Source organism: Nyctereutes procyonoides, unplaced genomic scaffold (assembly GCF_905146905.1).
Source record: "Nyctereutes procyonoides isolate TBG_1078 unplaced genomic scaffold, NYPRO_anot_genome, whole genome shotgun sequence".
NCBI lineage: Eukaryota > Metazoa > Chordata > Mammalia > Carnivora > Canidae > Nyctereutes > Nyctereutes procyonoides.
Window position 1 is genome coordinate 59,057,561 of NW_026575126.1, and position 26,746 is coordinate 59,084,306.

Consider the following 26,746-nt stretch of genomic DNA (forward strand, 5'->3'; position numbering starts at 1 on the left):
GCTTAATCACCCTCCAGGAAAGCCCATGAGTAAAAACGTAAAGCCCTTTCCTTTGTTTTCCTGTTTCTGAGTTTTGAGAACCCCTGCAGTGAGGACAATAAATGAAACAACCCATAAAGCATCAGCTTTCACAGAGACCTTGCACGACACAGACCATCAGAGTGTCGAGCGCTGTTATTTGTAAGAGATCAGAGGAATCCGAATCCAGGAAGAACCTATCAAGTAAGGTAGATTTACTCCCCACCCCAAACCTGCCTGTCAGCGTCTTCCGAGCTCTCCTACCTGTAGAGGGAGCCACTTACATACTGTACAACCTGAACAACCATACAGGGCAACCCGTAGCCTTGATCTTTCTTTCTAATTGACAGTAGCTTGAGTGCACATCTCTAAGAACACTTTGCTAAGGGGGGAGGGCAGGAGATACAGACAGGTAACTCTGGTCATGGCATTGGGCTGAGTGTGGCTGAGGACAAAAGCTGGTCTCGGACTGGCAAACTGGAAAATGGGTGTATGGGTATCAGGACTTTTAAATCCTGTCCCAGTATGTGGGTGATACTGCAGGGGTCACCCAGGTCTGGGCGCTGCAAGTAGGCAGGAGAGAGCAGCCACTTGCAAACACCCACTCCGGGTAAAGCAGCGTGCCAAGCGGGGAGCCAGCCAGGAGCTCGGGCATCATCCTTGCAAGCATGTGAAGGTGGGAGGCAGGGAGCGGGCGCCTCCTGGGGGCTGGGTTGGAACCTGCCAGCCTCGTGCTCCTATTGGGAGGTGGGCGTCCTCGTGTGGGTGAGGCGGCTCCCCATCTCCTCCAGTGGTGGCAGAGGCACCTCACTGGGGCTGAGGTGGGAGGGCAGGCCAGATGGAAGACTATTTATTCCCCTCTCAGGCACCCACTCAGCATTTAAAACTCTTTCTGGACCACATTAATTTTGTCAAACGTTGCTTCCTAAACATGTTCTTCTGCTGTGTGTGCTGTGTGAACTCCCTAAGGCCGGGGCATTGATGGTTACAGTTTTCGCTATCTTGACATGCTTCCAGAACCTTGTATGCAGTCAGTATTCAGTAAGAACTTGCTTATTAAGTGCCTTAATGCCTGCTGCTCCTGGCCTTTTGGCAAGGCAAGCAGTCATGCCAGGCTCCTAGGAAGGGAGATGGACACTTTTGGGGAAGGGGAGGATGGGAAAGCAGTAGAGAAGAGATCTGCCTGGGCTCTCCTCCTTGAACCCTGGAGCTCTTTCCCATATTTATAATTCAGACCAGACCAGCAGAGCTGCATTAATGCCACCTCTTTCACTTTCCCAGTGGGAATTCCCAGTTCAGGCATGGCTGGATCCAGGTGCTCAGACAGTGTAGCAGGGCTTATTCTCCATCCCTCAACTCTGCTTTTCCCCATGTTGCTCTCTGTGGTACCAGGATGGCCACCATCAGCTCCCATCTTCCATTCTGTCACCCTGCTATTGCATCTCTTTGGCTCCCCTGAACCAATCAGCTAGTCACTCTGGGCCAGGAGGATCTAATGTTCAGATCAGCTGGGCCTGTCCTATGCTCCGGCCATCCATAGACTCAGTTCCATGTGAACACTTGGATTGGGAGCAGGGAGGGAGAGGATTTCCCAAAAGAAAATCAGGGTGCTTTTGCCCAAAGACAAGGGAGCACATGAGGGACAAGAGGCAACACTAGCACCTACCCCAGAACTTTATAGATCTCACGCCACTGGAACTTCAGTGTGCATACAAGTCACCTGGGCTCCTGTGAAAATGCAGATTTTCATCCCTAGCTCTAAAATGGGGCTTGAAATTCTGCATTTCTCACAAACTCCCCAGGAGAAGCCAGTACTGCTGGTGCACGGACCAACCACACAGGGAGTAGTGAGGTCCTAGTCCAAGCCTTCCCTTTCTAGAGAAAGGAACAGAAACCTGGGGGGGGGGGGCGGCAGGCTGTGCCCCATGCCTGGTGCTCCTCCCTCTGCACCCCTTCCCCATCCCCCACTTCCCCCTCACCCTCTCCCTCCTTCATGCCCTCCCTCTTCTCTCTCTCTTCCCTTTTCTCTTTCTCTGTCTCTATTTCAGCATTTGGGCATTATTGAATGGTTCCTGAGGAGGAAGGAGGAGCCCGCCCTCCCCAGAATTGTGGTAGAAAATCCATCTTGGAGATGAACTTCAAAGCCCTTACAACTTCATCCTGGCCTGAGGCAAGAAAGCTCTCAGGGATCTCCTGGCCAGGTGTTATGTATTTGGTGTACTACTTACCCTCCATACCCCCTGCTGCTGCCGTGAGAAATGCCCTGAGAGCCAGTCCACACAGCCTGGGAGGCAGCAAGGCCACACTTGGAGCTGGAGCAGAGCGGGCCATAGCCGAGAGTTGGATGGCCTAGCGAAGGAAAAATCTCCCAGAGCACTTTCATTCTGCCCCTCTGTCTCCTCTCTGCCTTTCTCAGCCTCTCTTCTTATTTACTCTTTCCAAGACTTTAAAAAAAATTTTTTTTTTTATGTATTTGGGAGAGAGAGCACAAGGGGAGAGGCAGAGGGAGAAGCATACTCCCCACTGAGCAGGGAGCCTGATACGGGGACTTGATCCCAGGACCCTGAGATCATGACCTGAGCCAAAGGCAGACACTTAACCGACTGAGCCACCGAGGTCCTACCCCAAGATCTTTTTTTCGAATGATCTATAGCCAAACCCCTGCCTACTTTTTTGAGTGTTAGATATTCTCAAGAAATATCTTAATTTCTCTCTCTTCTCTGCAAAGGCCACTGTAGCCCAGACTGGGCACATTTATTCTTCACATGCCTATTGGGGGCAGTACAGCATGGTGGTTTAGTACTGGGGTCCATCGGCAAACTATAGCTCTTGGGCCAAATCCAGCGACAGCCTGTTCTTATAAATTAAGTGTTCTGGAGACACAGCCGTGCCCATTTACTTAGGCATTATCTGTGGCTGCCTTCAAGCTATGATAGAACAGTTGAACACTGTGATAGAGACCAGATGGCTGGCAAAACCTAATATACTTACTCTTTACAGCAAACATTGACCCACCCCCGGTTTAGAGCAAGGCCCCAGGAGCCAAACTGCTGGGGTTTTGCGGCTTCCTGGCTGTGTGACCTTTAGTGAGAGGCTTGCAGCCTGGTGCCTCAGTTTCCCCCTGAGAGTGCTACCAGGACTAAGTGAGCAGAGGCCTCTGCATTAAGTGACCTGGCACTCGGTGTGGAAGCGCTGATGGGGCAAGCAGTGTGTCTGTGGATGAGGAAGGTGTTCAGTCCTAACCAGTGAGACTCCTGCAGGGCAGTTGGGCTCCAGCATCATGTTCTTCCTCACCAAGCTAACAGCTAAGTCCACTAAGCTTGTGGCGATGCTGAGTCTTACAGGGATGAAGGCTTCTGACCCAGGGTGTGAGGGGAAAAGCATGGTCTAAATCACTGTCCCTCTGCAGAGTAATAAACTCAGTACACCTGGCTTGGCAGATCTCTTCTTTCTCCCAGCAGCCAGGCCTCAGGAGAGTGAGGCCAGCCCAGAAAGCATAAGGAGGCCCTCACTTGTGGATTCGTGCATGTGCAGGACACTCAAGAGGGAGTCCCCTCTTTTCAATGTGGCTCCCATGGTGCCTCGCTACTGTCACCCTGGCCCCAGCCCCGAGAAGTCCTGCAGAGGGAAAAAAAATCCAGGGTCTCCTAAACTTATTGGATCACAAAGCCAATTTGAGAAAGTTTATCACCCACTAAAATTCTACTGATATGGGGCACCTGGGTGGCTCAGTGGTGGAGCATCTGCCTTCAGCTCAGGTCATGATCCTGGGGTCCTGGGATCCAGTAATTAATTAATTCATTCATCCTTAAAAAAAGATTCTACTGATAACAGTATTTCAAACCAAAAAGAGTTGATTTAAAAAATTCTGAACACGCTTTGTGCAGTAGAAAGCCATAAAGACTTTAGGGCAGAGGTGGCGCCACCCGTCCGACCGGCCCACACTAGTCGGTGCGGGGCTGGTGTGCCTCATAGCACGACTGCTGCTGTTCAAGGACAAATGACCTCGGGGTCAGCCCGCTGCCATGCTCATCCCTCAGAGGGCTCGAGCTGTTTGTTCCATCACGTCTGAAACAATCTTTTTCTGTCTAGAAATCTGTGCAGATCAGAACGGAAGCTGGCCCACGGCTTCACATCGAGCCACCTCTGGACTATTCTGAAGATTTTGAGCCAGGAGGAGATGAGACCATCAAGGCAAAGGGTGCTTCTGGGGACCGACCACAGGTAGGACTGGCCTCGGCTTGTGCTACAGCGGCTCGTGGGCACTTTGCAACCTTCCCTCCTTCCTTCTGCCCCTGGGTTCAATCACTCTGACATTCGCGTTCACTATAATGAGCACCCAGACCATGGGCTAGATGCCCTGCTAGGCACCCAGGGTCCAGGTGTCAATAAGTCTGGTGTCTAACCCCAAGTGGTGACAGCATATAATATGATGTTCAGGGCAAAGTGAGGGGTGGGGTGCAAGGATACGCAATAGACAAGAATAAACCAAGAAATAATAATACAATAATTTCAGGTATTGTCACATTGTATGAAGAAAACGGGGAGCTGGGATAGTGTGGGCAAGAGGGCAGCATTGGACATGGCAGAGAGAGCAGGGAGATTTCCTTCAAGTGTGACATTTCAGCTGAAACCTGATGGGAAAGGCATTGCAGGCATAGGGACCAGCATGCACAGATGCCATGGGGCTGGGCTTGTTTAAGGAGACAGTGCAGGCACAGCATGAGTGATGGGGGAGTGTGGAACAAGGGGCAGTGGGGCAGACTAGACCATGAAACCTGGCAAGGGTGAGCGTGGAGGGTTGGATCTCATTCCAAAGGCATTGCTTTTACACGTAGAATGAGCATGTAAATCATCTCCATGGTTATGTAGAAGCAAAATTATCGGAGGGCAGCAGGACAAAGGCCCCTAAGCCAACCCCTGCTCTATTCACCAGGTGTGTGTTCACCTGTGGGTCCAGGCTGCAGATTCAACAGCCTCCCTCAAAGAACAAAATCTTGCTTTCATGTGTCACTTCTGTACCAAAAACCTACCTTTAAGAAATACACATGATTCATAAAAGCAGTGAGAATATTGTCCAGGAAACATCCCTCTGGTGGTGTTGCCTGTTTCTATGTCCTTCTTTGCTCATAAAGAAAGGACAGGTAAGGAGCAAAGGGTCACTTTGTTTCACATCCTGGCTACAAAAGTCCAACAATATATTGGAAATTCTGTCTTCTTGGGGGGAAAAATAAGAAGCCCTTCTTTATGGACTAACCCAATGACCTTGTTTCCTACTTAGTCCCTAGAAGTGGGATTTTACAGTAGGCAGAATTGTGGTGTGGACTTTACTGCCTTCAACACCCATCTCCCCTCCCCCCCCAACACACACTTCTGAATCAACAGAACAGTCCCTTGCTTAGGATCTGAGCACATGTCTGTGCAAACAGCCATTGTCTTTCTTAGTCTGGGGGGCTGGTCGGTAGCCAAGCTGAGTCTGTTACAGTCCTAGCCAGGCCCCCTGTCAGAGAATGTGTGGTCACCCTGCACGCGGGAAGTGGGGTAGTTCCCTTCTTCTCCTTTGGCCACTTGGTACTTCCCGTTAAATGAACATATATTCCTTCCTTTGCAATCTCCCAAGCTCCCTACAGCACAAGGCAGCCTGCCCCTCACGAGCTATTAAAGCTCCCATTAGCATTCTTGTGTGCACGCGTGCTCTGAATCAGCATCGCCCTGCTCTTGCCAGCGCTTCATTTTCTCCACCGTGAGTGCTTGATTGTATTTCTTTCTTTCCTTTTTTTCTCCCCATCTTGAGGGGGCACACTGTAAGGCTTCACAGTCAATTTCCCCTCGGAGTTATTTTCCTGCTAAGTGAAAGAGTAAAATGGTGACGCCGGTTTTCGGCCACGGCAGAAGCCGTAAGAGATGCAATCTGAACGGTAGAGGGGGGGAAAAAGGCGTGTGGCTAAATATACTCAGCCACCTCACACTGTTTGCGAGCGTAGCTCTGAAATGTAGCAAAAGGAAATGTGTGCCTGCTTGTGTACTTTGCATCTGACCTTCACTGTTGAAGCACACCAGCCTTTCCGCCTTCAATCGTACCCTTAGTGATCTTCAATTTCTTGGCGGCTCCGAGTTCACAGACAGGCATGCCGCAGACATGCTCGGTTGGCCTCCGGCCCATTGATGTGCACGGTGCTTTTGAAAAGAATTACTAGTTGACATTTAAGAATCGGGAGATTCCATGTCAAAATGTGAATTTGGGGCTTGTCTTGAGAAATCCGAACATTTGGGAGCCCCATCCTTACACGACAGTGGCAGCTGGAGCTGAGGAGTAGCCGCCCCCGTAGACAGGTGTGTGCACTGCATGAATCCTGGTCTCTATTCCAGATCCTGGGCACTGTTCTATACACTGAAGATAAAACAGACAATACCAGTAGGTATCATATACCAGCAGGTGATAGGGTTTATCGGAGAAAGGGCTGGAGAAAGACGGGCAGGGGTCGTGTTCTATGCAAGGCAGGGCCTTCTCATTGATGAGGTGCTATGTGAGCAGTTCTCGAGAAAGCCAGGGAGTGAGCCATGTGGAGAAGAGCATGCCAGGCATGGGAGCAGCAGGTGTGGAGGCCCCAAGGCAGGAGGACAGGTGTGTCTAGGCTCCAGTATGTCTGGGAGCTGGGTGAGCAAGGGGGCGAGGAAAAAGAGGTGAGGCCAAGGCTCAGATGGCCCAGGGCTTTGAGGCCCTTTACTATAGTAAAGATGAAGGATTCTACTTTGAGTCAGAGGGGAAGCCACCGTAGGGTTTTGAGCAGCTTTGGAACTCCTGTGAAAGGAGGACACCTCTTTCCAGAGAGTTCTGCCAAAGTGCTGGGTCTAGTCATGTTGGGCTTTGTGTTGCAGTGGATAATAGGGCCCCATTTATGTATCAGGAATGAGACAAAGTGCACACTTTTTTCTATCAGTAAGATATCTTTTTTTCCCCTGATAATGCACAATCTATATGAAAAAATTCAACTGATACAAATAAATCTTTTCATAATCCCACTGCCCCAGAGATCAGAGATGGGTACACCCATCCAGAATACAGATTTCTCTTTTTTAAAATATTTTATTTATTTGAGAGAGAGTGAGAGCGAGAGAGTGAGCATGAGTTGGGGAGGGTCAGAGGGAGAGGGAGAAGCAGACTCCCCACTGAGCAGGAAGCCTGACTTGAGGACTCCCAGGACCTCTGGATCATGACCTGAGCCAAAGGCAGATAGGCAGATACTTAACCAACTGAGCCACCCACGTGCCCCTAAAGATTTCTTGTATTCGTTATATGCATGTGTTGATTATATCCAAGTAGAGGTAGTTCATCTGGAATGTTCCAGTCCTGGCCCATTCCCAGTGAGTGGAAGTACCCAAATTTAGGTATCTTCTCTGAGTTTCCCTCTATTGTATGGACCCTGGAGTGGGGTGAACGGTGATCTGCCTGCAATTGCAGTTCAGTGTTTTAAAGTCATTGTTACTTGCTAACACATATGCACAATTAAACACCAGTCCCGAGCTGTGTGCCCCCATCATATCTGCCACATGTGGACTCTGCCGAGGCCCATGATGGCTCCCCCACCTGTGGGTACGGCAAAGATTCTATTGTGCCATCGCTGGCCAACCATCCCCCAGTGGAGCAGCCTGCCCCTCTCCTGGTCCCCAGCAGAGCCTGGCAGCACGTCCCTTTAGCCCTCCTTCATTCATTCCAATGGTGAGGCTTAAAAAATGAAGGATCGTTTTTAGGGCCATCCCATTGTTTGGGTACTTCTGTTTTAGATGACCATATAAATAACTTCTGAGTGAGCACTATTTTTTTTAAGATTTTATGTATGTATGTATGTATGTATGTATGTATGTATCTATCTATCTATCTATCTATCTGAGAGAGAGAGAGAGAGAGAGAGAGCAGGGGGAGGGTCAGAGGGAATGGGAGAGAGAGAATCCCAAGCAGACCTCGTTGAGCATGGAGCCTGACTCAGGGATCGAGCCTATGACCCTGAGATCATGACCTGAGCCAAAACCGAAGTTTGGACACTTAACCGACTGAGCCACCCTGGTGCCTCACCTTTATTTTTTGTTATTTTCACATAGATGTGATTATATACCATCCACACTATTTTGATAATCCCACCTTTTTTATTCAAGATGTGACGGCCACATCTCCACACAGGTACTCACTTGGTACTCACTCAGCCAGTGCTAAGGTTGTTAGTGGCCTGAGTTTGAGTTCCAGTCCATTTACTTAGCATGTGCGTGCCGTGGTATGGGTGAGGCAGGGATGGGTTTGACAAGATCAGCCTTGGGAGCGAGATCAGAGAGTGACAGTGAGGAGAGAGACAGGAAGCATGGAGGGAACTAACAGAGGGAACGAGGGACCCCAGCATGTCTTCAGGGACAGAAGTTGCTTTTCTCACACCCATTCTGTCTGCTTGTCCCCAGGGCACCAAGTATTCCACCGACAGACTTCCATCCTTCCAACCACCCTGTGATTTTAACTTCTCCCTTCTAAATGCACACGGATGCTCAGACCCTGCAAGCAGTACAGACAAAGAAAGGATCCTCTTAACTATTCAGGATGTAATGGTAAGATGGATTTCGCCTTGTAACCCCACAAAGGGCCAGGGTCCCATAGCCAAGCAGTTGGGTGGTAGGATGGGACCCTAGAGAGCATCTTCATCTACACCTGGGAAGATGATGCAGATAACAGCAGGATTTGGCTTTAACAAAAACCTCAGGCCCACCCACTAGATTTAAAATAACACTCATGGGATTTGACTTAATGATATATTTTTTTAAGATAGTAGAAACTCAAAAAAAAAAAAAAGATAGTAGAAGCTCATATTAAGTGAATACCTAAAAATTGCTATGCACTATGTTGAGTGCATAACATCCATCCTTGCATTAACACTGTGAGTTAAGTGCTAGGTATTTTCTTTCCTTTTTTTTTTTTTTTAAGATTTTATTTAATTATTTGGGAAAGGGAGAGGGTGTGAGAGAGAGCAGCAGGGAGTAGGGGGAGAGGGAGAAGCAGACTCCCCAGTGAGCAGGGAGCCAAATGTGGGATTCAATCCCAGGACCCTGGATCATGACCCAAGCCAGAGACAGACACATAACCAACTGAGCCATGTAGGCACCCAAATGCTAGGGTGCTTTGAGAGAGGCATTCTTGAGAGAATTTGCATTCTCATTTTGTAGTTTGGGGAAACTGAGAAGCAGGGAAAGGATGATGCTCACCCAGGCCTTGGAGGAACCCAGACTGGAAATCTGTACCCCATGACTCCTTGTTCCTTGCAATTAACGATCGTGGGCTGAGAATCACACTGAGCTGCTTTTTGCTCCCCAGAGCACCCAGTTCTCTGTACGGGCACTGTCTGTTATGAGCATGATTGAGGTTCTGCCTAGAAGCAAAGTGCTGAGAGGTAGCCATCTACCAGCTGTGCTTAGGATCGAGAAGACGTCTCCTCTGCCAAGTATCTCCTCAATGAACCCATAGCTGGGAACATTGATGGAAAGGTGTTTTTTTAAAAATGAAATCCAATGAGGAAAAAAACAGACAAAGCCAGATTGAGGAATTACCTGCTGGCCTGGAGTCTTCAAAACTATCCATGGCATGAGAAAGACTATTCCAGATAAAAGAGGCTAACCAGATACCACAGTTATGCTGCATGAGATGCAAGGGACAGGGTGATGGGGGGGGGGGGGGTAATTGCCCTAAATGAAAGGATGGTTTTGAAAATTCACTATATTCACTATGATATTGTATTGATGTTAAATTTCCTGAATTTGATGATTATATTGTGTTTGTGTAAGAGAAGGTCTTTGTTTTCAGGTCTTCTCAGAATTGGTGAAGAACCAGTGAATGTAGGTGAAGGGTGTTTGGGTATTTTTTATACCCTTCCTTAATACTATTCTGCTATGTTTTCTGTGGGTTTTACCTTTTTTTTTTTTTTCAAAATAAAAAGTGTTTTTTTTTTTCTTTTTAAGCTAGCACATTAAGGAGGAGATACTCTGCTTCAATAGAGCTAAGCGTCAGCAGAGAAAGAAATAAAGAAAAGTTTAAAAGGAGACCTAGTTGAAGAAGCTTAGTAGGATTGTAATGTCAACTTCCCAATTGTGCTGTGGTGCTTTAATTATGCAAGGTGGTACCATGGGGAAATTGGATGAAGGGTTCATGGGCTGTCTCTCTCTGTTGTTTCCTACAAACAGCATACGAAATCTATAATAAGCACAACATAAAAAGTAAAAGCCCACCTGTGTATGGTACCAAGACAAAGAAAGGCATAGATGAGTGGCACCTGGGTGGCTCAGTAGTTGAGCATCTGCCTTTGGCTCAGGTTGTGATCCCGGGGTCCTGGGATCGAGTCTTATTTCTCCCTCTGCATATGTCTCTGCCTCTCTCAGTGTTTCTCATGAATAAATAAATAAAATCTAAAAACAAAAAAAGGTAAAAGCTAAGTAAAATAAACAGGTCCTACCTTCAGAGGCTCAGATTCTGATCCTGGGTTTGGGCTCAGGCATGTTTTTGTTTCGTTCTGTTTTTAAGCACCAAAATACATTAATGTATTTTGCAGCAATATTTTAGAACCAGTTTTAAGAAAAGAGAGAGCTGTGGATCTCAAAATTTGATATGCACAAGAATCAATTAGGATATTTGTTTAAAATGCATATTTTAGATCTAATTTTGAAACTAACAGAATTTGTATCTAGGAGAGTATAGTTTTTAACACAAGAACTCCCAGTGATTCTGAATCAGAAGGCTTGAAGACTTCAGTTTACCTCATATGAAAGGAAAGTATTGGAGATAATTTGGACTTTGTGGGTTGGATCTGGAGACTATAAAAGAAAAGAATTTTAAAATTCAAGTTAGAATCTCTTCTTCCTCATACAAAATTAAGATAACTATAAAGTAAAAAACAAAATAAACAACAAAAATCCAAAAGGTTCACAAAAGCCAGAAAGGGATGGGAGAGAGCTTGGCGCTGTCCTCAAAACCATATCCTGGGAACTTGGGTGACTTCTGGGAACTTGGGTGATAGAGGATGTTACTTAAAATAGTAAATAAAAGATACAAAATGGTAAGAGCTCCGACAGCATCTCCTCTATTACAGATCAACTTCTATCCAGAACATTGACCATTAGTATCAAGGAAAGACTAAATTATGTTTTAAGAAGACAAGAAAGCCCTAATACATTTTAGAAATATTTTCTTTCTTTGTTTTTTAAGATTTTATTTATTTATTTTACAAAGGGAGAAAGTATGCATGAAAGAGAGAGAGAGAGCACTCTCTCTTAGTGAGGTGGGAAGGGGCAGAAAGAGAGGGAGAAGCAGACTCCCCATTGAGCAGGGAGGCCAATGTGGGGCTTGATCCCAGCACTCCCAGATCAGGATCTGAGAGCCTCTAAGGCAGACATTTAACCAACTGAGTCACCTGGGCACCCCTAGAAATAGTTTCATAGAAAATTATTTTATTTAGGTTTTTGACTATTTAAAGAGGTGAATTTTAGATAAATAGAAAAGTAATTTTGTGTTATTAAAACATTATTAAGAAAATGAATATGAATGCTTCATATTTGGTTTTTCTCACTTTGGTCACATTCAAAATATATTTCAAACTAGAGGAAAAAAACAATCCAGAGAAAATAGGGGCATGTGGGAAAGGAGTTATTAGTTATGACTTGAAAAAATTAAGCTGGATTTCAAGATGAGTAGAAATATAGTCATGAATAGAAGTGGGTGTGGCCATCAGGGAGGTCCTGGACCTGGGACTGCAAGAGCTGACTTTGACTCCTAGATGTGTCTCGTTGGCTGGCCTTGTATTTTGCTGTGGTTGTCATTGTTGCTGTTTTATTTTAATTCCAGTATAGTTAAGTGCAATGTTATATTAGTTTCAGGTGTACAATATAGTGATTGAACAATTCTGTGCATGACTCAGTGCTCATCACAATAAGTGTACTCTTAATCCCCTTCATCTGTTTTCCCCCCTACCCCTACCCCCTCCCCTCTTGTGACCATCTGGTTTTCTCTATAGTTTTTGGTTTCTCTCTCTCTCTTTTTTTTTCTTTGTTTTGTTTCTTAAATTCCACATGAGTCAATCACATGGTATTTGTCTTTCACTGACTGACTTATTTTACTTAACATAATGCTCTCTAGCTCCATCCATGTTGTTGCAAGTGACAGGATTTCATTCTTTTTTATGGCTGAGTAATATTCCATTGTGTTATATGTCACAACATCTTTAGCCATTTATCGTGGGACACTTGGGCTGCCTCCATAATTTGGCTATTATGAATAATGCTGTAATAAACATGGATTTCCCTGATGATCAGTGATGTTGAACATCTTTTGATGTGCCTGTTGGCCATCTGGATGTCTTTGGAGAAATTTCTGTTCATGTCTTCTGCCCATTTTTAATTGGATTATTTGTTTTTTTGTTGTTGTGTAAGTCCTTTACATTTTGGATACTAATCCTTGGGATATCTTCTAATAATGGGATATCTTCTCCCATTCAGTACATTGTCTTTTCATTTGCTGATTGTTTCCTTTGCTGTGCAGAAGCTTTTTGTGTTTTTTTTTTAAGATTTTTTTTTTTATTTTATTGAAAAAGAGCACAAGAAGAGGGGCAGAGGGAGAGGAAGACAAGCGGACTCCTCGTTCAGTAGGGAGCTTGGCGTAGGGCTCAATCCCAGGACCCTGACCCTATGACCTGAGCCCAAATCAAGAGTCGGATGCTTAACCGACTGAGCTACCCAGGCGCCCCAGAAGCTTTTCATTTAATGTAGTCCTGGTAGCTTTTGTTTCCCTTGCCTCAGGAGATATATCTAGAAAAATGTTACTATGGCCAATATCAGAGGCATTACTACCTGTGCTCTCTTTTAGGATTTTTATGCTTTCAAGTCCTTTATCTGTTTGAGTTTATTTTTGTATATGGTGTAAAAAAATGGTCTGTTTCATTCTTTTGCATGTAGCTTTCCAGTTTTCCCAACACCATTTGTTGAAGAGACTATCTTTTTCCCATTGCATATTCTTGCCTACTTGCTGAAGATTAATTGACCATATAATTGTGTGTTTATCTCTGGGCTCCCTATTCTGTGTCATTGATCTATATGTCTGTTTTTGTGCCACTACCATACTGCTTTGATTACTACAGCTTTGTAGTATATCTGGAAATCTGGGAATGTGATTCCTCCAGTTTTGTTCATCTTTTTCTAGATCACGTTGGCTATTTGGGATCTTTCATGGTTCCACACAAATTTAAGGATTATTTGTTCTTTCTGTGAAAAATGCTGTTGGCATTTTGATAGGCATTGCATTAAATCTGTAGATTGCTTTTGGGGTAGTGTGGACATTTTAACAGTGTCTGTTCTTCCAATCCATGAGCATGGACTATCTTTCCATTTGTTTGTGTCATCTTCAAGCTCTTTCATCAGTGCTGTATAGTTTTCAGAATACAGGTCTTTCACTTCTTTGGTTATGTTTATTCCTAGGAATTTTATTCTTTTTGGTATCATTGTAAGTGGAATTGCTAAATTCTCTTTCTGCTACCTCATTATTAGTGCATAGAAATGCAACAAATTTCTGTACATTGATTTTTGTATCCTGTGACTTTACTGAATTCATTAATCAGTTCTAATTGTATTTTAGTGCAGTTTTTAGAGATTTCTATATATAGTATAATGTTGTTTGCAGATAGTGAAAGTTTGACTTCTTCCTTGCTGATTTAGATGCCTTTTCTTTTCTTTCTTTTCTTTTCTTTTTTCTTTCCTTTCCTTTCCTTTCTTCTCTTTTCCTTTTCTTTCTTTCTTTCTTTCTTTCTTTCTTTCTTTCTTTCTTTCTTCCTTTCTTTCTTTCTTTGTCTAACTGCTGTGGCTAGGACTTGAGTACTATATTGAATAAAACCTGTGAGAGTGGGCATCCTTTCTCTATAGTTTCCTTGTCTTGATTCTGACCTTAGGGGGAAAGCTCTCAGTTTTTCATCTTAGTATGATGTTAGCCATGAGTTTTTCATATATGGCCTTTATTATGTTGAGGTATGTCCCCTCTAAACCTACTTTGTTGATGTTTTTTTTTTTTTATCATGAATGGATATTGTACTTTGCCACATGTTTTCTATGTCCATTTCTATGGTCAATTGAAAGGACCATACGATTTTCATCCTTTCTCTTGTTGATGTGGTGTATCACATTGATTGTTTTGCAAATATTGAACCACCCTTGCAGCCCAGCAATAAATCCCAGTTGATCATGGTGAATGATTTCTTTAATGTATTGTTGGATTTGGTTCTCTGATATTTTGTTGAGGATTTTTGCAACTATGTTCATCAGTGACATTGATCTATAATTCTCTTTTTTTGTAGCATATTTATCTGGTTTTGGTGTCAGGATAATACTGGCCTCATAGAATGAATTTTGAAGTTTTCCTTCCTCTTCTAATTTTTGGAATAGTTTTAGGACAGTAGATATTATCTCTTCTTTAAATGTTTGGTAGAATTCACCTGTGAAGCCATCTGACCCTAAGCTTTTGTCTGCTGGGAGGTTTTTTTTTTTTTTTTTTTTTTTATTACTGATTCAATTTCATTACTGGTTTCTATCCTGTTCAAATTTTCTATTTCTTTCTTCAGTTTTGGGAGGCTATATGTTTCTAGGAATTCATCAGTTTCTTCTAGGTTGTCCAATTTGTGGGCATATAATTTTGTACAATATTCTCTTATAATCCTTTGTGTTTTGGTGATGTTTGTTATTTTCTTTCATTTATGATTTTGTTTGAATTCTCTCTCTCCGTCTCTGTCTCTGTCTCCCAATGAGTCTGGCTAGGTTTATCAGTTTGGTTATTTTTTCAAAGAACCAGCTCCTGATTTGTTCTATTGTTTTTTTAAGTTTCTATTTCATTTATTTCAGTTCTAATCTTTATTATTCCCTTCCTTCTATTGGTTGGGGTTTTGTTTGTTCTTTTTCTAGCTCCTTTAGGTACAAAGTTAAGTTGTTTTTTTCTGAGTTTTTTTTTTTTTTTGAGATTTTTTTCTTGCTTCTTGAGGTAGGCCTGTATTGTTACAAACTTCCCTCTTAGAACAGCTTTTGCTGCATCCCAAGGATTTTGGATCATTGTGTTTTCAATTTAATTTGCTTCCATGTATTTTTTTATTTCTATTTTGATTTCTTGGTTGATCATTCATTTTTAGTAGCATGTTACTTAATCTTAATGTATTTGTGTGCTTTTCAGATTTTTTTTCTTGTGGTTGATTTCTAGTTTCATGGTGTTGTGGTCAGAAAAGATGCATGGTATGACTTCAGTCTTTTTGAATTCATTGAAACTTGTTTTGTGGCCGAATATGGATTTATTCTGGAGAATGTTCCATGTTGCATTTGAAAAGAATGTGTATTCTGCTGTTTTAGGATAGAATGTTCTGAATATATCTGTTAGACCCATCTGGTCCAATATGTCATTCAAAGTCACTGTTTCCTTGTTGATTTTCTGTTTAGAAGATCTATCCATTGACATAAATGTGGTGTTAAAGTCCCCTACTATTATTGTATTACTATTGATTACTTCCTTTCTGTTTGTTATTACCTGCTTTATGTATTTGGATCCTCCTATGTTGGGTATGTAAATATTTACAATTGTTATATCTTCTTGATGGATTGTTCCCTTTATGATTAAATAGTGTCCTTCTTTGTCTCTGTTATGTCTTTGTTTTAAAGTCTATTTTGTCTGATATAAGTATCACTATCCCAGCTTTATTTTCACTTCCGTTTGCATGATAAATGCTTTTCCATCCCTTTCCCTTCAATCTGCATGTATCTTTATGTCTGTAATGAGTCTCGTGTAAGCAGCATATGGATGGGTCTTGTTTTTTTATCCACTCTGACATCCTATGTCTTTTGATTGGAGCATTTGTTCCAAAGTAATTATTGATAGGTATTTACTTATTACTATGTATCATACTTTGTATTCTTTTATTTTGTGAATCCCTTGATTTTTATAGATATACTTAATTTTACTGCTTTTGTACTTCTTAGGTTTCTGACTCCTACTTAGGGTCTTTCCTTTCCATTCAAAGAGTCCTCTTTAACATTTTTCATAAGGCTGGTTTAGTGGTCATGAATTTCTTTAACTTTTATCTAGGAAACTAGCTCCCCTTCTATGAATGATAGCCTTGCTAGATAGAGTGTTCCTGGTTGCAGGTTTTGTTTTGTTTTGAGCACTTTGAATATACCATGCCACTCCTGGCCTACTAAGTCTATGCAGAGAAATCTGCTGGAAGCCTTTTGGGATTTCCCTTGTATATGACTATTTTCTCTTGCTCCTTTTAAAATTCTCTCTTTATTAGTATTTTTGCAATTTTAATTACTGTGTGTCTTGATGTGAACCTCATTGAATTGATTTTGTTGGGTACTCTCTGTGCCTCTTGGATCTGGATTTCTGTTTCCTTCTCCAGATTTCAGTTATCGTTTTTTCAGATAAATTTTCTTTCTCCTCTTCTGGGATCCCTATAATACAAACATTATGCTTGATGTTGTCACTGAGTTCCCTTAATCTATTTTCTCTTTTAGAGAGAGAGAGTGCATGCATGCTCTCAGGGGTAGGGAAGGTCAGAGGGAGAGAGAATCTTGGGGCTTGATCCCAGAACCCTGAGATCATGACATGAGCCAAAATCAAGAGTCATCAGCTTAACCAACTGAGCTACCCAGGTGGCCCTATTTTCATTTTTTGTTAAAATTTTTTTTCTCTCTCTCCTGTTCAGCTTGATTGCTTTCCATTACTCTGACCTCTAGGTCACTGATCTGTTCTACTTCCTCTAGCTTACTATTCATTCCTTCTAGGGTATTTTTCATTTAAGGTATGGAGTTCTTCTCTAATGGTTTATTTTTATGTTTTCTCTTTGTTGAATCTCACTGAAGTCTTCCACTCTTTGAGTCCAGTGAGTATCTTTAGAACCATTACTTTAAATTCTCTATCAGGTATGTTATTTATCTTTGTTTTATTTAGATCCCTTTCTGTGATTTTGTCCCATTCTTTCATTTGGGACATAGTCTTCTGTCTCTTCATTTTATCTAACTCTCTGTGTCTCTTTCTATATGTTAGGAAAGTCAGCTACATCTCCTGGTCTTGAGAGTAGTGGCCTTATGAAGAAGAGGTCCTATAGTGGCTTGCAGTGCAATGTCCCCTGTTTTCTAGAACCTCAGAGGTGTCTCCTATGTGTGTTGCATGTGCCTGACTGTTGTAGCTGAGCCACTGTTCCTGTCAGTCCAGTCATTTTCAGTGACTTTCCTTGCCCGGTTAGGGCAGTGTTTGGTCACTGTGTTGTTAGTGGGCCAGTCTGGGAACACCTTGGACTTGAGTTGAGTCAGACCAGCCATTTGCCAGAGATGCAGTAGCCCCAAACTATGGGGTACTTTCCCTGTATTGTCCCCTGAGAAACTTTTGTTGGTGGGCAGGGCTTGCAGTCAGACCAAATGTCTGCTCCAGCCTACTGCTGGAACCATAGTTGGGTAGGTATATATAATTATCTTCTCTCTCCAGAGCAAGATGCAATTTTAGAGGTACTGGGCCGTGATAGGACTGCTTGCACACTGCCAGGCTTGTGGCATCACTCTGGATGGGCTTTAGCCAAGGGCATATTGGAGGGAGTGTATCCACAGGAGATCTTGGGAGCAGGCACACTGTTAGCAAGCCAGGTAGAAAGTGTTGGTGCTATCCTGGTCCCCATAGGTGTCTGTGTGTCTAGGCTGGAGGACAGGTGAGGGAAATGGCACTGGCCAACGCCTGTGTTCCTGGAGTAGTCTACTGAAGATCCCTGCCCCTCCAGCACACACTGTGAGACAAGGAAACAAATGTCCCTCCAGTCTACCCTAGGCATTTTTAAAACTACTGCTTCTATGCTGTATCTCCACAGGGTTGTTTGTTGGGCTGCCTCTCTTAAGGGCAAGGTTTCTTCTCACCCTCTTAGATCTCCCAGAGCCAAGCCACTGATTTTTAAAGTTCCAGGTGTTAAGCCTTACTAATAATAAGAACTCGTGAGATTTGGCCCCTCTGGTTTTCAAAACCAAATGTTATGGGAATTTGTCTTCCTCATGCAAGGTTACCCATGCTTGGGTACCTGGTGTGAGGGTCTGTTTCTGTTTCTTCTGCACACCCGCAATGTCCCATGGACAGCCCCACATGTCCATTTAGCTCCCAACAGCATCTGGGATCATCCTACCTTCTTCTATGTGGCCTCTTCTCTACATTTAGTTGTGGAGAGTCTGTTCTGCCAGTCTTCAGGTCACTTTCTGGGTTATTTACACTGATGTGGGTGTTATCTAGTTGTATCCATGGGACAAGGTGGGCTTATCCTCCTCTTTTACATCTTCCCTGGAAGATGAATATTCAAATGAATATTTGAATATTTTAAGTGACATAGTGAGGCAGATGGATAACAGCCTTTGGCTTGGGTATCAGGGCATGGCAAGGAATGGTGGGATCTAGGGAATGGTGTTGCCAACCCAGCTTGGCTGTCATTATGTGGAAACAAGGGCTCAGTGATATCAGATTTTAAGAGAAACCAGGCATCTGAGTTTCTTTGTGTTTGGTTTCTCCACATTTTTTAATGTTGATTACTAACTCACTATTTTCTATAGATTAAACAAAATATGGCTGGCCAGATTTGGCCTGAGATCACCAGCTTGCAACTTCTGGTTTAGATATCTTTGTCTATTTCTGACAAGAGGAGAAAGAGGTCTTTTCCCTTTCCAGAGGCCCTTGACTTAGCCCCTCTGGTACCCAGAGCCATTGGGGGGCAAGATGCCCTGAATGCACCCAGAGATGCCCACCTAGGCAGCTCAGACCAAAGGACAGTGTGACTGATGGCATTAGGCAGGGCCCTGGACAGGAGGGTCAGACAGCACAAAGCCAGCTGTACAGGAATTCTTCATGTGGATAAACAATTCATGTGAAATGATGCTGAACAAGCACTGACTGCCCATGAAGTACAGGTCCATAAGTGCTAGATGTAGGAATTCTTTCACCTAGTAGAGTGTTTCTGTAAGTGAAGACACCAGATGGTATCTGAGTTACTAAAGCATCCTTTTCAGTCTTAGTGAAAGTAAAGAATAACTGACCTCTGAGTCACTACTGGAACAAATAATGCAATTTATTTCTTGTGGTTATAGCCTACTTAGGTTTTCTTAGATATTTTTACATTATTTTGTATTGTATAATACGGCATCTAATATATGAAATGTTCTCTCCACCTACCTAGCCAAACCATGCCCAGCTTTTATTTTTATTGAGCTTGTATACTTTATTTCATCATTTATTTATTCACTCCTTCATTTATTGGCTTCTATTTCAGTTCATTTCTACTTTTATCTTGATTCTTTCCTTAAACTTTATGGTTTAATTTATTGCTTTGGTTCTCTCCCCACACCCATTTTATGGCCTGGTGTGTTAAGTTAAATGCTTAATTCATCTATCTTCAGTCTTGTTTTCTAATATAAAAATTTTAAGGCTATAAGTTTTCCTCCGAACACTGCTTTGTCCTTATCCCACAAATTTTGCCATGTGTGTAGTGTTCTATTGTCATTTATTTCGAATTGGTTTGTGATTGGGGAGGGGAGGGAGTTCCCTCTATATATAGGAGAATTCTTACAAATGTTCTAAGTAAATAGCTTTTCTCTCTCTCTCTCTCTCTCTCTCTCTCTCTCTCGCTGTCCTTTTGTGTTAATTTCTAATTTTACTACATTATGATCAGTAATTTGTTTGGTTTCTGGTTTTTGGAAGTTTTTGAGGTTTTGCTTGTGCTCTACAAGATCATTTTTATGACTGCTCCTTGGCATTTCAAAAGAATAGTAATTATTCTCCTTTTGGTACAAAGTTCTCAATATATCTATTAAATCAAGCTATTCACTGAGTTTTTTAACCTGATGAGTCTTAAAGTATAGTCCCAAACCACCTACATCAGAATTACCTGGGCTGCTTATTAAAAATGTGAATTTTCCCACTGATAGGTACAGAATTAGATGGGGGAGAGGGTAGTAGGGTCGTGAATGGAGTGTTTGGAATCTGCATTTATAATAAGACAGAAAATTGTTATGCTCATTAGCAAACCACTGCAATATATCCTACTTAATTTTGTTTAATCTGGTTGATTTATCTGAACTTGTCAATTTTTCCTTCTACTTCTTAGTTGTTGTTTATATATTTCAAATCACTATTATTGTGTGCATATATAGTAAAGATGTTTTCTAATAGGTTGTATCTTTTATCCATATAAATAGATCAGTATTGATATCTGTCCCAGTAGGTGTATCTTTTCAATTTGAAGGTTTGTGTCCTTCTTTAGCATTGGAAATTATTATTATTATTATTATTATTATTATTATTATCATCTTCCATTTTATCTATACTATTCTCTGGAATTTCTGTTGCACAAACATTGGCCCAGATCTATGCTTTCAACTCTCTTAATTTTTCTTCCACATTTTATTTTTGTCTTTTTATACCGTGTTCTTATATAATTGGCTTGATTTTCTACAGCATCTTTTATCTGTTTCTGCTATTTAGCTTATCTTTTTTTTTTAAGATTTTATTTATTTATTCATGAGAGACAGAGAGAGGCAGAGACAGGGGCAGAGGGAGAAGCAGGCATCTCACAGGGAGCCTGATGTGGCACTCGACCCCAGAACCCCGGGATCATGCCCTGAGCCAAAGACAGATGCTCAGCCACTGAGCCACCCAGGCGTCCCTATTTAGTTTATCTTTTTAAAATGTTAATAAAATTATAACTTTTAGGATATCTAGTTGTTTCTTTTTCATGGATGAAATGTCCTCTTAAATCTCTCCAGGGATGTTAATTTATTAATTTCTTGCATTCTAAAGTCTTCCCCTGTTTGTTCTATTAACTTTCTTTCACTGGGTATTAGTTCTTTGGTTAATTAAATTTGGTGCTTATCTTTCAGGGTGTTGATTTTCCCCAAATGTTTGCTCATTCTTGGTTGTCTGTTCATCTTTGTATTTGAGAATCCCCCTCCCTCTGCTCATTCTATTTGATGTAACATGACCCTGGTGATTGTGGAGTTGGGGTACAATATGCTGTGTACAAGCTGTGTACCTTAGGTATGAGTGCTCCTACCTACCTTCGGAATATTGACTTCCTGGGGTATTGCCCTGCCTTCCTGCGCCATTGCCCACACTCTGGGCTTCAGCCTGTAGGTGAGCGCCTCTATAATTAATACACTGGGGAAGGGCCAGCAGTCCTAAAAGCAGTCTCCCAATGAATGCCCCAAGGCTTCCTCTCTCTCCACCTTGACTGTGGACTCAACTGCATACCATTCCTTCTATGGAAAATATTACTGCCCGTATTTTGATCTAAAGTTTTCTTTTCTTTTAAGTTATTCATAGATGGGATCCCTTCCCTCTATCTTTTAGGCATTCCTCAAAATTTCTAGTTGGCTGGCAGTATTGTTTGTTGCTTTGTCTCTATCCCCTCATCCCTGTCCAATTTCCTACACCAGTCACTGTTCTGGGCAGGTTCAGGTGAGGCCCATTGGCATGCTGATGCCAAGATATTTGCCAAGGGCCTCACAGCCAAGGAAGCAGGTGGGCAGCCTCCAGTGCCCTCCTGCTTCCAGAGCCCCTGCTCCCTCTTTTATGTCGCTCTAGTCTGTAAAACAAGGATAGATTATCTTCATAGTGATGGACATTTGAGACTGAAATCCAAGATGCTTCATAAATAAATGTAGCTTTGAATGAAAATTAGTAAAAGAGAGCCCAAGGGTGAGTGAAACAATAAGAAAGTATCAAAAACTAACAACATCACAAGACTATTTGAAGCACATAGTGTGTGACTCAGATGTTCCTAGCCATAGTTCCATCAGAATTGGCCGAGGGGAATGTGATCTCAAAAATACACAATGTGGACCTTAAAGCTAGGGCTCAAGTTCCTTTATTCTGGGAATTTTGTGATCCACCAGCCACTAGGCTTGAAGTGTGGGCTGGCAAGCCCTACATTTGGGTTCTTGAAGCCTGTTGTGCTTGTCATTTCTTCTAGAATGGCCATTTTTGCTGCCAGGCTAGAAATTCCATGAGAACAGGCACTCTGTTTGGTTCATTCCTCTCTCTCTAATAGTAGTCAGACGTACTTCTCCAAACAAACATCCCCAACAAATATTTGTTGAATAATGAGTTCATGAAAAGAAAAACAAATTAATCAGTTAACCCCTCGATGCAGGGTAAAAATCTTTTCTGGGCCAGGCAGATTAATATAAATGTGCAGAATGGCTCCTATAAGGCAATAGGAGTAAGTAAGAATTATTGCAACTAGCGGTGCATGCCAGACTCAAAAGCTTCCAAATCCCAATTTTATAAAACTGCCAACCACATGAGAGACATTATTGGGGATTGGTGGGGATCAGGGAGGCTGGCTGTAAGTCAGTGACCTCCACCCCAGAGATTGCCGCTTCCTCTTGAATATTGTCAGGGTATCCACTGTGCCTTCATGGTCAAAACATTAGATCTTCTTAGGCAAAATCAGTAAGATCTGAGACATAAGAATGTGCTGTCATCTGAATTTGAAATGTTCTGTAAAAGCCAGACCTCTGCAAAAGCAATCACGAAACACTGATTCATAACTGTATTACTTCATTGTAACCCTTCAGCAACCTTGTCAGGTTGCCAGGGCACATTTCCCCACATTAGAGGAGGGCAGAGCCAGGGAGGGCCCTTTGACCCAGAGACTTGCCTGGGGACATAGGGTGACTGGAGTGAGGCTCAGAACCTGAACTTAGAACTCAGACCCAGCTGTTCCCCTTTCTGAGTGTAATAAGAAGTTTCAGGCTTCATCCACTAACATTTAGCACACACTTTAGTACGTTTACTGGCCTCAAGGCAGCTTTATGTCAAAAGCTCTTACGGGCACCTTTTATCAATCCCATGCAAACCAATGGACAGTCACCCAGCACCTGACTTTCATCCCATTCTAGAGACCACTTGCTTCCAACATGTTAGTGCCACCAAGCAGGGAATAAATATGGGCACATGGTGAGGAACCTGGACTTTGGAGTCAGACAGTCATTCATCCAAAGTGGCTCTGCCATTGTTAGCTGCCCAGTCTTGCACTGGTACTTATGTGGCCCTACCCACCTGGGTCGTAGGAGGCTACAATGAGAATGAGATAAGGTGCATGGAGAGGTTAGCTTGGTGCCAGATATGCAGCAAAAAGCTTCATAAGTAGTAGCTGATGAGCTGATGAGGCTGTTGATGTTATATTGTTACCAATACTGCATACATTTTATGTTTCATGGCACCCAGTTCCCTCCCTTGCCTAGCCCAGGAGAAAGAGGCAGATCAGGCCTGTAAGGCACTAATCCGCTGACCATCAAACCCCTGCTGCCTTTTAGCCGGTGGTCCAGGCGTCTGTTCCTCCCTCTGCCTCCTCCCTGGCTTTCCAGTGAGGGGGCTGATTTGTTCTCCACCCGCAGTGTTTACCGCCTGGCCTCCATGCAGAGGGTTTTCTGCTGCAAGGGTATGAACCTAACATTTTAACCACAACACTGAAATCATATATGACCAGGTTGTAAAAGCAAAGCTCTAAAGTTAGTTTTCACAGAGAAATTTCTGGATGATAGCTTCAAAGCAACCGGTAGATACCCCTGCATGGTACCCCTTTGAAGTATGGGCAGGATGCCTTTCAAAGCAACCAAATCAAGATCCTCCTCTTTCCAGATGGAAAGGTTTTGAACTGCTCTCTCGAGGGAGTGTTGCTACTTACTTCTCCCCCTTGCCCCAGGAACAGATGGTTTTAGATCACACAGGCATTTATAAGAGCATAGGTTCCTAAAGTTTGCTCATCCAGTGTGAGCAAATAATGGTTTTCCTTTTTGAAGAAGACACCAGCCAAGCAGAATCTAGGCTTCTTTTTCATGTGTATTTTGTCAATATAATTATGGCATTGAAATTGGCATTAATAGAAACAATAGGAATTATTGAGATTTAATTTTTTTTAAATCACAAGAGGCATTTTTAAAAATATCTCATCGGCTTAATAAATTACAAAAAAAGATTAGAAGGTCAGAGTAGCCATGTTTAAACACTCTGTTTCCATTGAAGATGGATTTAAGTGGACTGGCTGCTATGGAAAATGAGGCCGGGGTTGGGGGGGTTGCTGCACGCACGCAGCCTGCTCTCCTCTGGCTTTTGTTAGCTAAGCTCAGGGCTTCGGATGAGAACATTGCATTCCGGTCTGTAGCCCAAGTGTGCACAATTGTCTCGTATCTATTTGGTCTCTAAGTGGCTTCAGTGTTTACCATCAGACCTTTTACCATGGCTTTGCCAAGTCTGTGCTCTCTTTTGACTTCACCCTTCATTGTTTGGATTTTGTTCTGGGAGCTTTTATCCAGAGAAAGGCCCAAGGCTGCTAGATTCCCTGAGTTTCTTCCCGTTAGAATTGGGACCCTGTTGTTTTTTAAGTCTGGACTTAGTGTCTGGTGCTACCGTCTGCCACTTTCTGAGTCATTCTTTTGGGGTGATGAGATGAGTCCCAGGGATAGAGATCAGTTACTTTTCAGACAGCTGGCTGTCTGGGGCCCTGCACCCCACTGATCCCTCCCACTCCCGTGGGGAATTTTCTTATTTATAAGAGTCAGGGACAGGATTTAAACATAAATGGAAAGATACCATTTTTTCCTTTTTTTTTTTTGATACCATTTTTTCCTAATTATAAAATTGAAAACATGCTTATCATTTAAAAAAAAAAATTAAGTAAAACAAAGGAGAAAAGAAAGTTCTCATCATGCAACTCCCAGAGAGAACACCCTGTTAATAGTTTGGTGACTCTTCTTCCCCAGACTTTTCATGTGTGGATATGCATACAGGCATGGAAAGTAATTTTTTGAATCGGATTTAGTCTACATTGTACATATGGACATTTTTCAACAGGCTTATTTTGGCTTAAATGTGTATCCTGCTACTTTTCTGAGTAGGTACCACAAGACCCACCTCGTTTTCTGTGAGGGCCGCTTGAGGCTCTGTCGATGCCTGGTCAGTGAGCATTTAATCCACCACTTCTTGTTGCACCTTTGGAACGTTCTCAGTTATCAAGAATCGACATATATCAAGACCGAAGGATAAATTTTCAGAGGGACTTGGTCAAAGGGTGTATACACTGTTCATTTCTAGTCAGTCATTTATCATCACTGCCTCCCAAATGCATCTCCAGAGGCACCCCTGCCCCACACCCACCCCACTCCCCCTCTACCTTGCCCCTCACTGCTACAGCTGTACCCGTGTGCCTTGTCTCCACCCTGCCCTCCTCTCAGGATCCAGGAGCCATAGTGCCCTTTAAAACCAGAAGTCACATAATATTGTGCCTTTGCTTGGCACCCTTCAGTGGCCTCTTGTGGCACATAAACCAAAATCCAGACTGCCTTGGCTTATTAAGCCTTCCTGTGACCCCTCCCTGTTCCCTGCCCTCCCTCCTCTGGTGCACACCACCCTCTAGCCATGCTTACCTCCTGGCCTTTGCCTCTGCTGTTCCTCCTGCCTGACATGCTTGTGCCCCAGACACTTCTTGGGTGGTTTTCTCAGCAGCCAGCCTTCCCTGACCAGCTTTCAGCAGGGGCTCCTTAGCCCACTTACCTTCTGTGCAACAGCCAGGCTGGCTCTTTCCTTCATAGTCCTGGCTAGGGTAGAAATGCCCCTATTTCTTTCTCTTTATGTCCTGTTTGTCTGAGGCTTCGCCACCTTACTGCCCACTGTTATGCCAGCCCTTAGCACACCTTGCCTGCATGCCTGAATAAATGAGCAAGGGTAGCAGCTATGTCACCGCTGTCTATCCTCCCCGCCCCTCCCCCCATCGCCCTGCACTGGTTGGACCATGACAGAATGCAAAGGACTTTGTTTTACACTTGGACAACTTAGAAGGAGCAGGGAGCAGTGGCCAAGGGCATTTGTCACTGCCCTGCCACTTCATCACTGTGACAAGTCAGAACAGCTTAAAAGTTATAGTCCCTCCATCTTAGGGGGGGAGACCCCAAAACTCCAGTCACTGAAACTGTGGGTTGCAATGTGGTGAAGGGGCCAGAGAAGCTGGAGGGAGCCTGCTCAGGTGACCATGGATTCAAGCATCCCAGTGCCCCATCCAGAACCTTCCTGGAACTGGCTGTGGTAGGTGGCTCCACTCAGCCGTAGACATCAACAGAAATGATCGTAGGCCCTGGGACTGGCTGGGATTTCCTGGGCGGTGACCAGTCTCCCAGCAAGGAATCTGCCGGCTAGCTGGCACCCCTTGTATCATTTTGATCCAAAGACAGAAGCCAGTTGCCAGTCCTCTTTGGCTGTCCAGTAGTTCATGTTATCACAGGGTTTCGCTCTATCTTGTCGGGTTATCGTGAGCATCAAATGAGAGAAGGAGTTGAAAGTGCTTTTTTGTAAAGCATAGAGCGGCATTCCATTGAGTCAGTCATTGTCACTGATATTTGGCAGTGGCTGGGAGAGAGCTGGAAAAGACACTAACTATACTAGTGTCCCATTGCTGCTGTGACAACCTCACACAAATTTAGTGGCTTCTTTTATAATTCTGGAGGTCAGAAATCCAAGTTCAGTTCTACTGGTCTAAAATCAAGATGACAGCAGCCCTGTATTCCTTTGGGAGGCTCCAGAGGAAGAGCCGTTTCCTTGTCTTTTCCAGCTTCTAGAAGCTACTGTCATTCCTTGGCTTATGGCTCTTTCCTCCTCCAAAGCCAGCAG

General features: G+C 43.3%; 1 protein-coding gene across 4 annotated transcripts in view; it reads left to right on the plus strand.

Moving 5' to 3' along the window:
• KATNIP (katanin interacting protein) overlaps positions 1 to 26,746 on the plus strand; it is a 194,856-nt gene that overhangs the window by 69,416 nt on the left and 98,694 nt on the right. For all 4 annotated transcript variants that reach the window (XR_008666428.1, XM_055340414.1, XM_055340415.1 and 1 more), the window contains exons 6-7: positions 4,111 to 4,242; positions 8,467 to 8,610. Coding sequence is in view for 3 of the 4 variants with exons in the window: in XM_055340414.1 (XP_055196389.1) it covers positions 4,111 to 4,242; positions 8,467 to 8,610 (276 nt within the window). In the remaining variant the exon portion in view is untranslated. The remainder of the gene's footprint in view (positions 1 to 4,110; positions 4,243 to 8,466; positions 8,611 to 26,746) is intronic.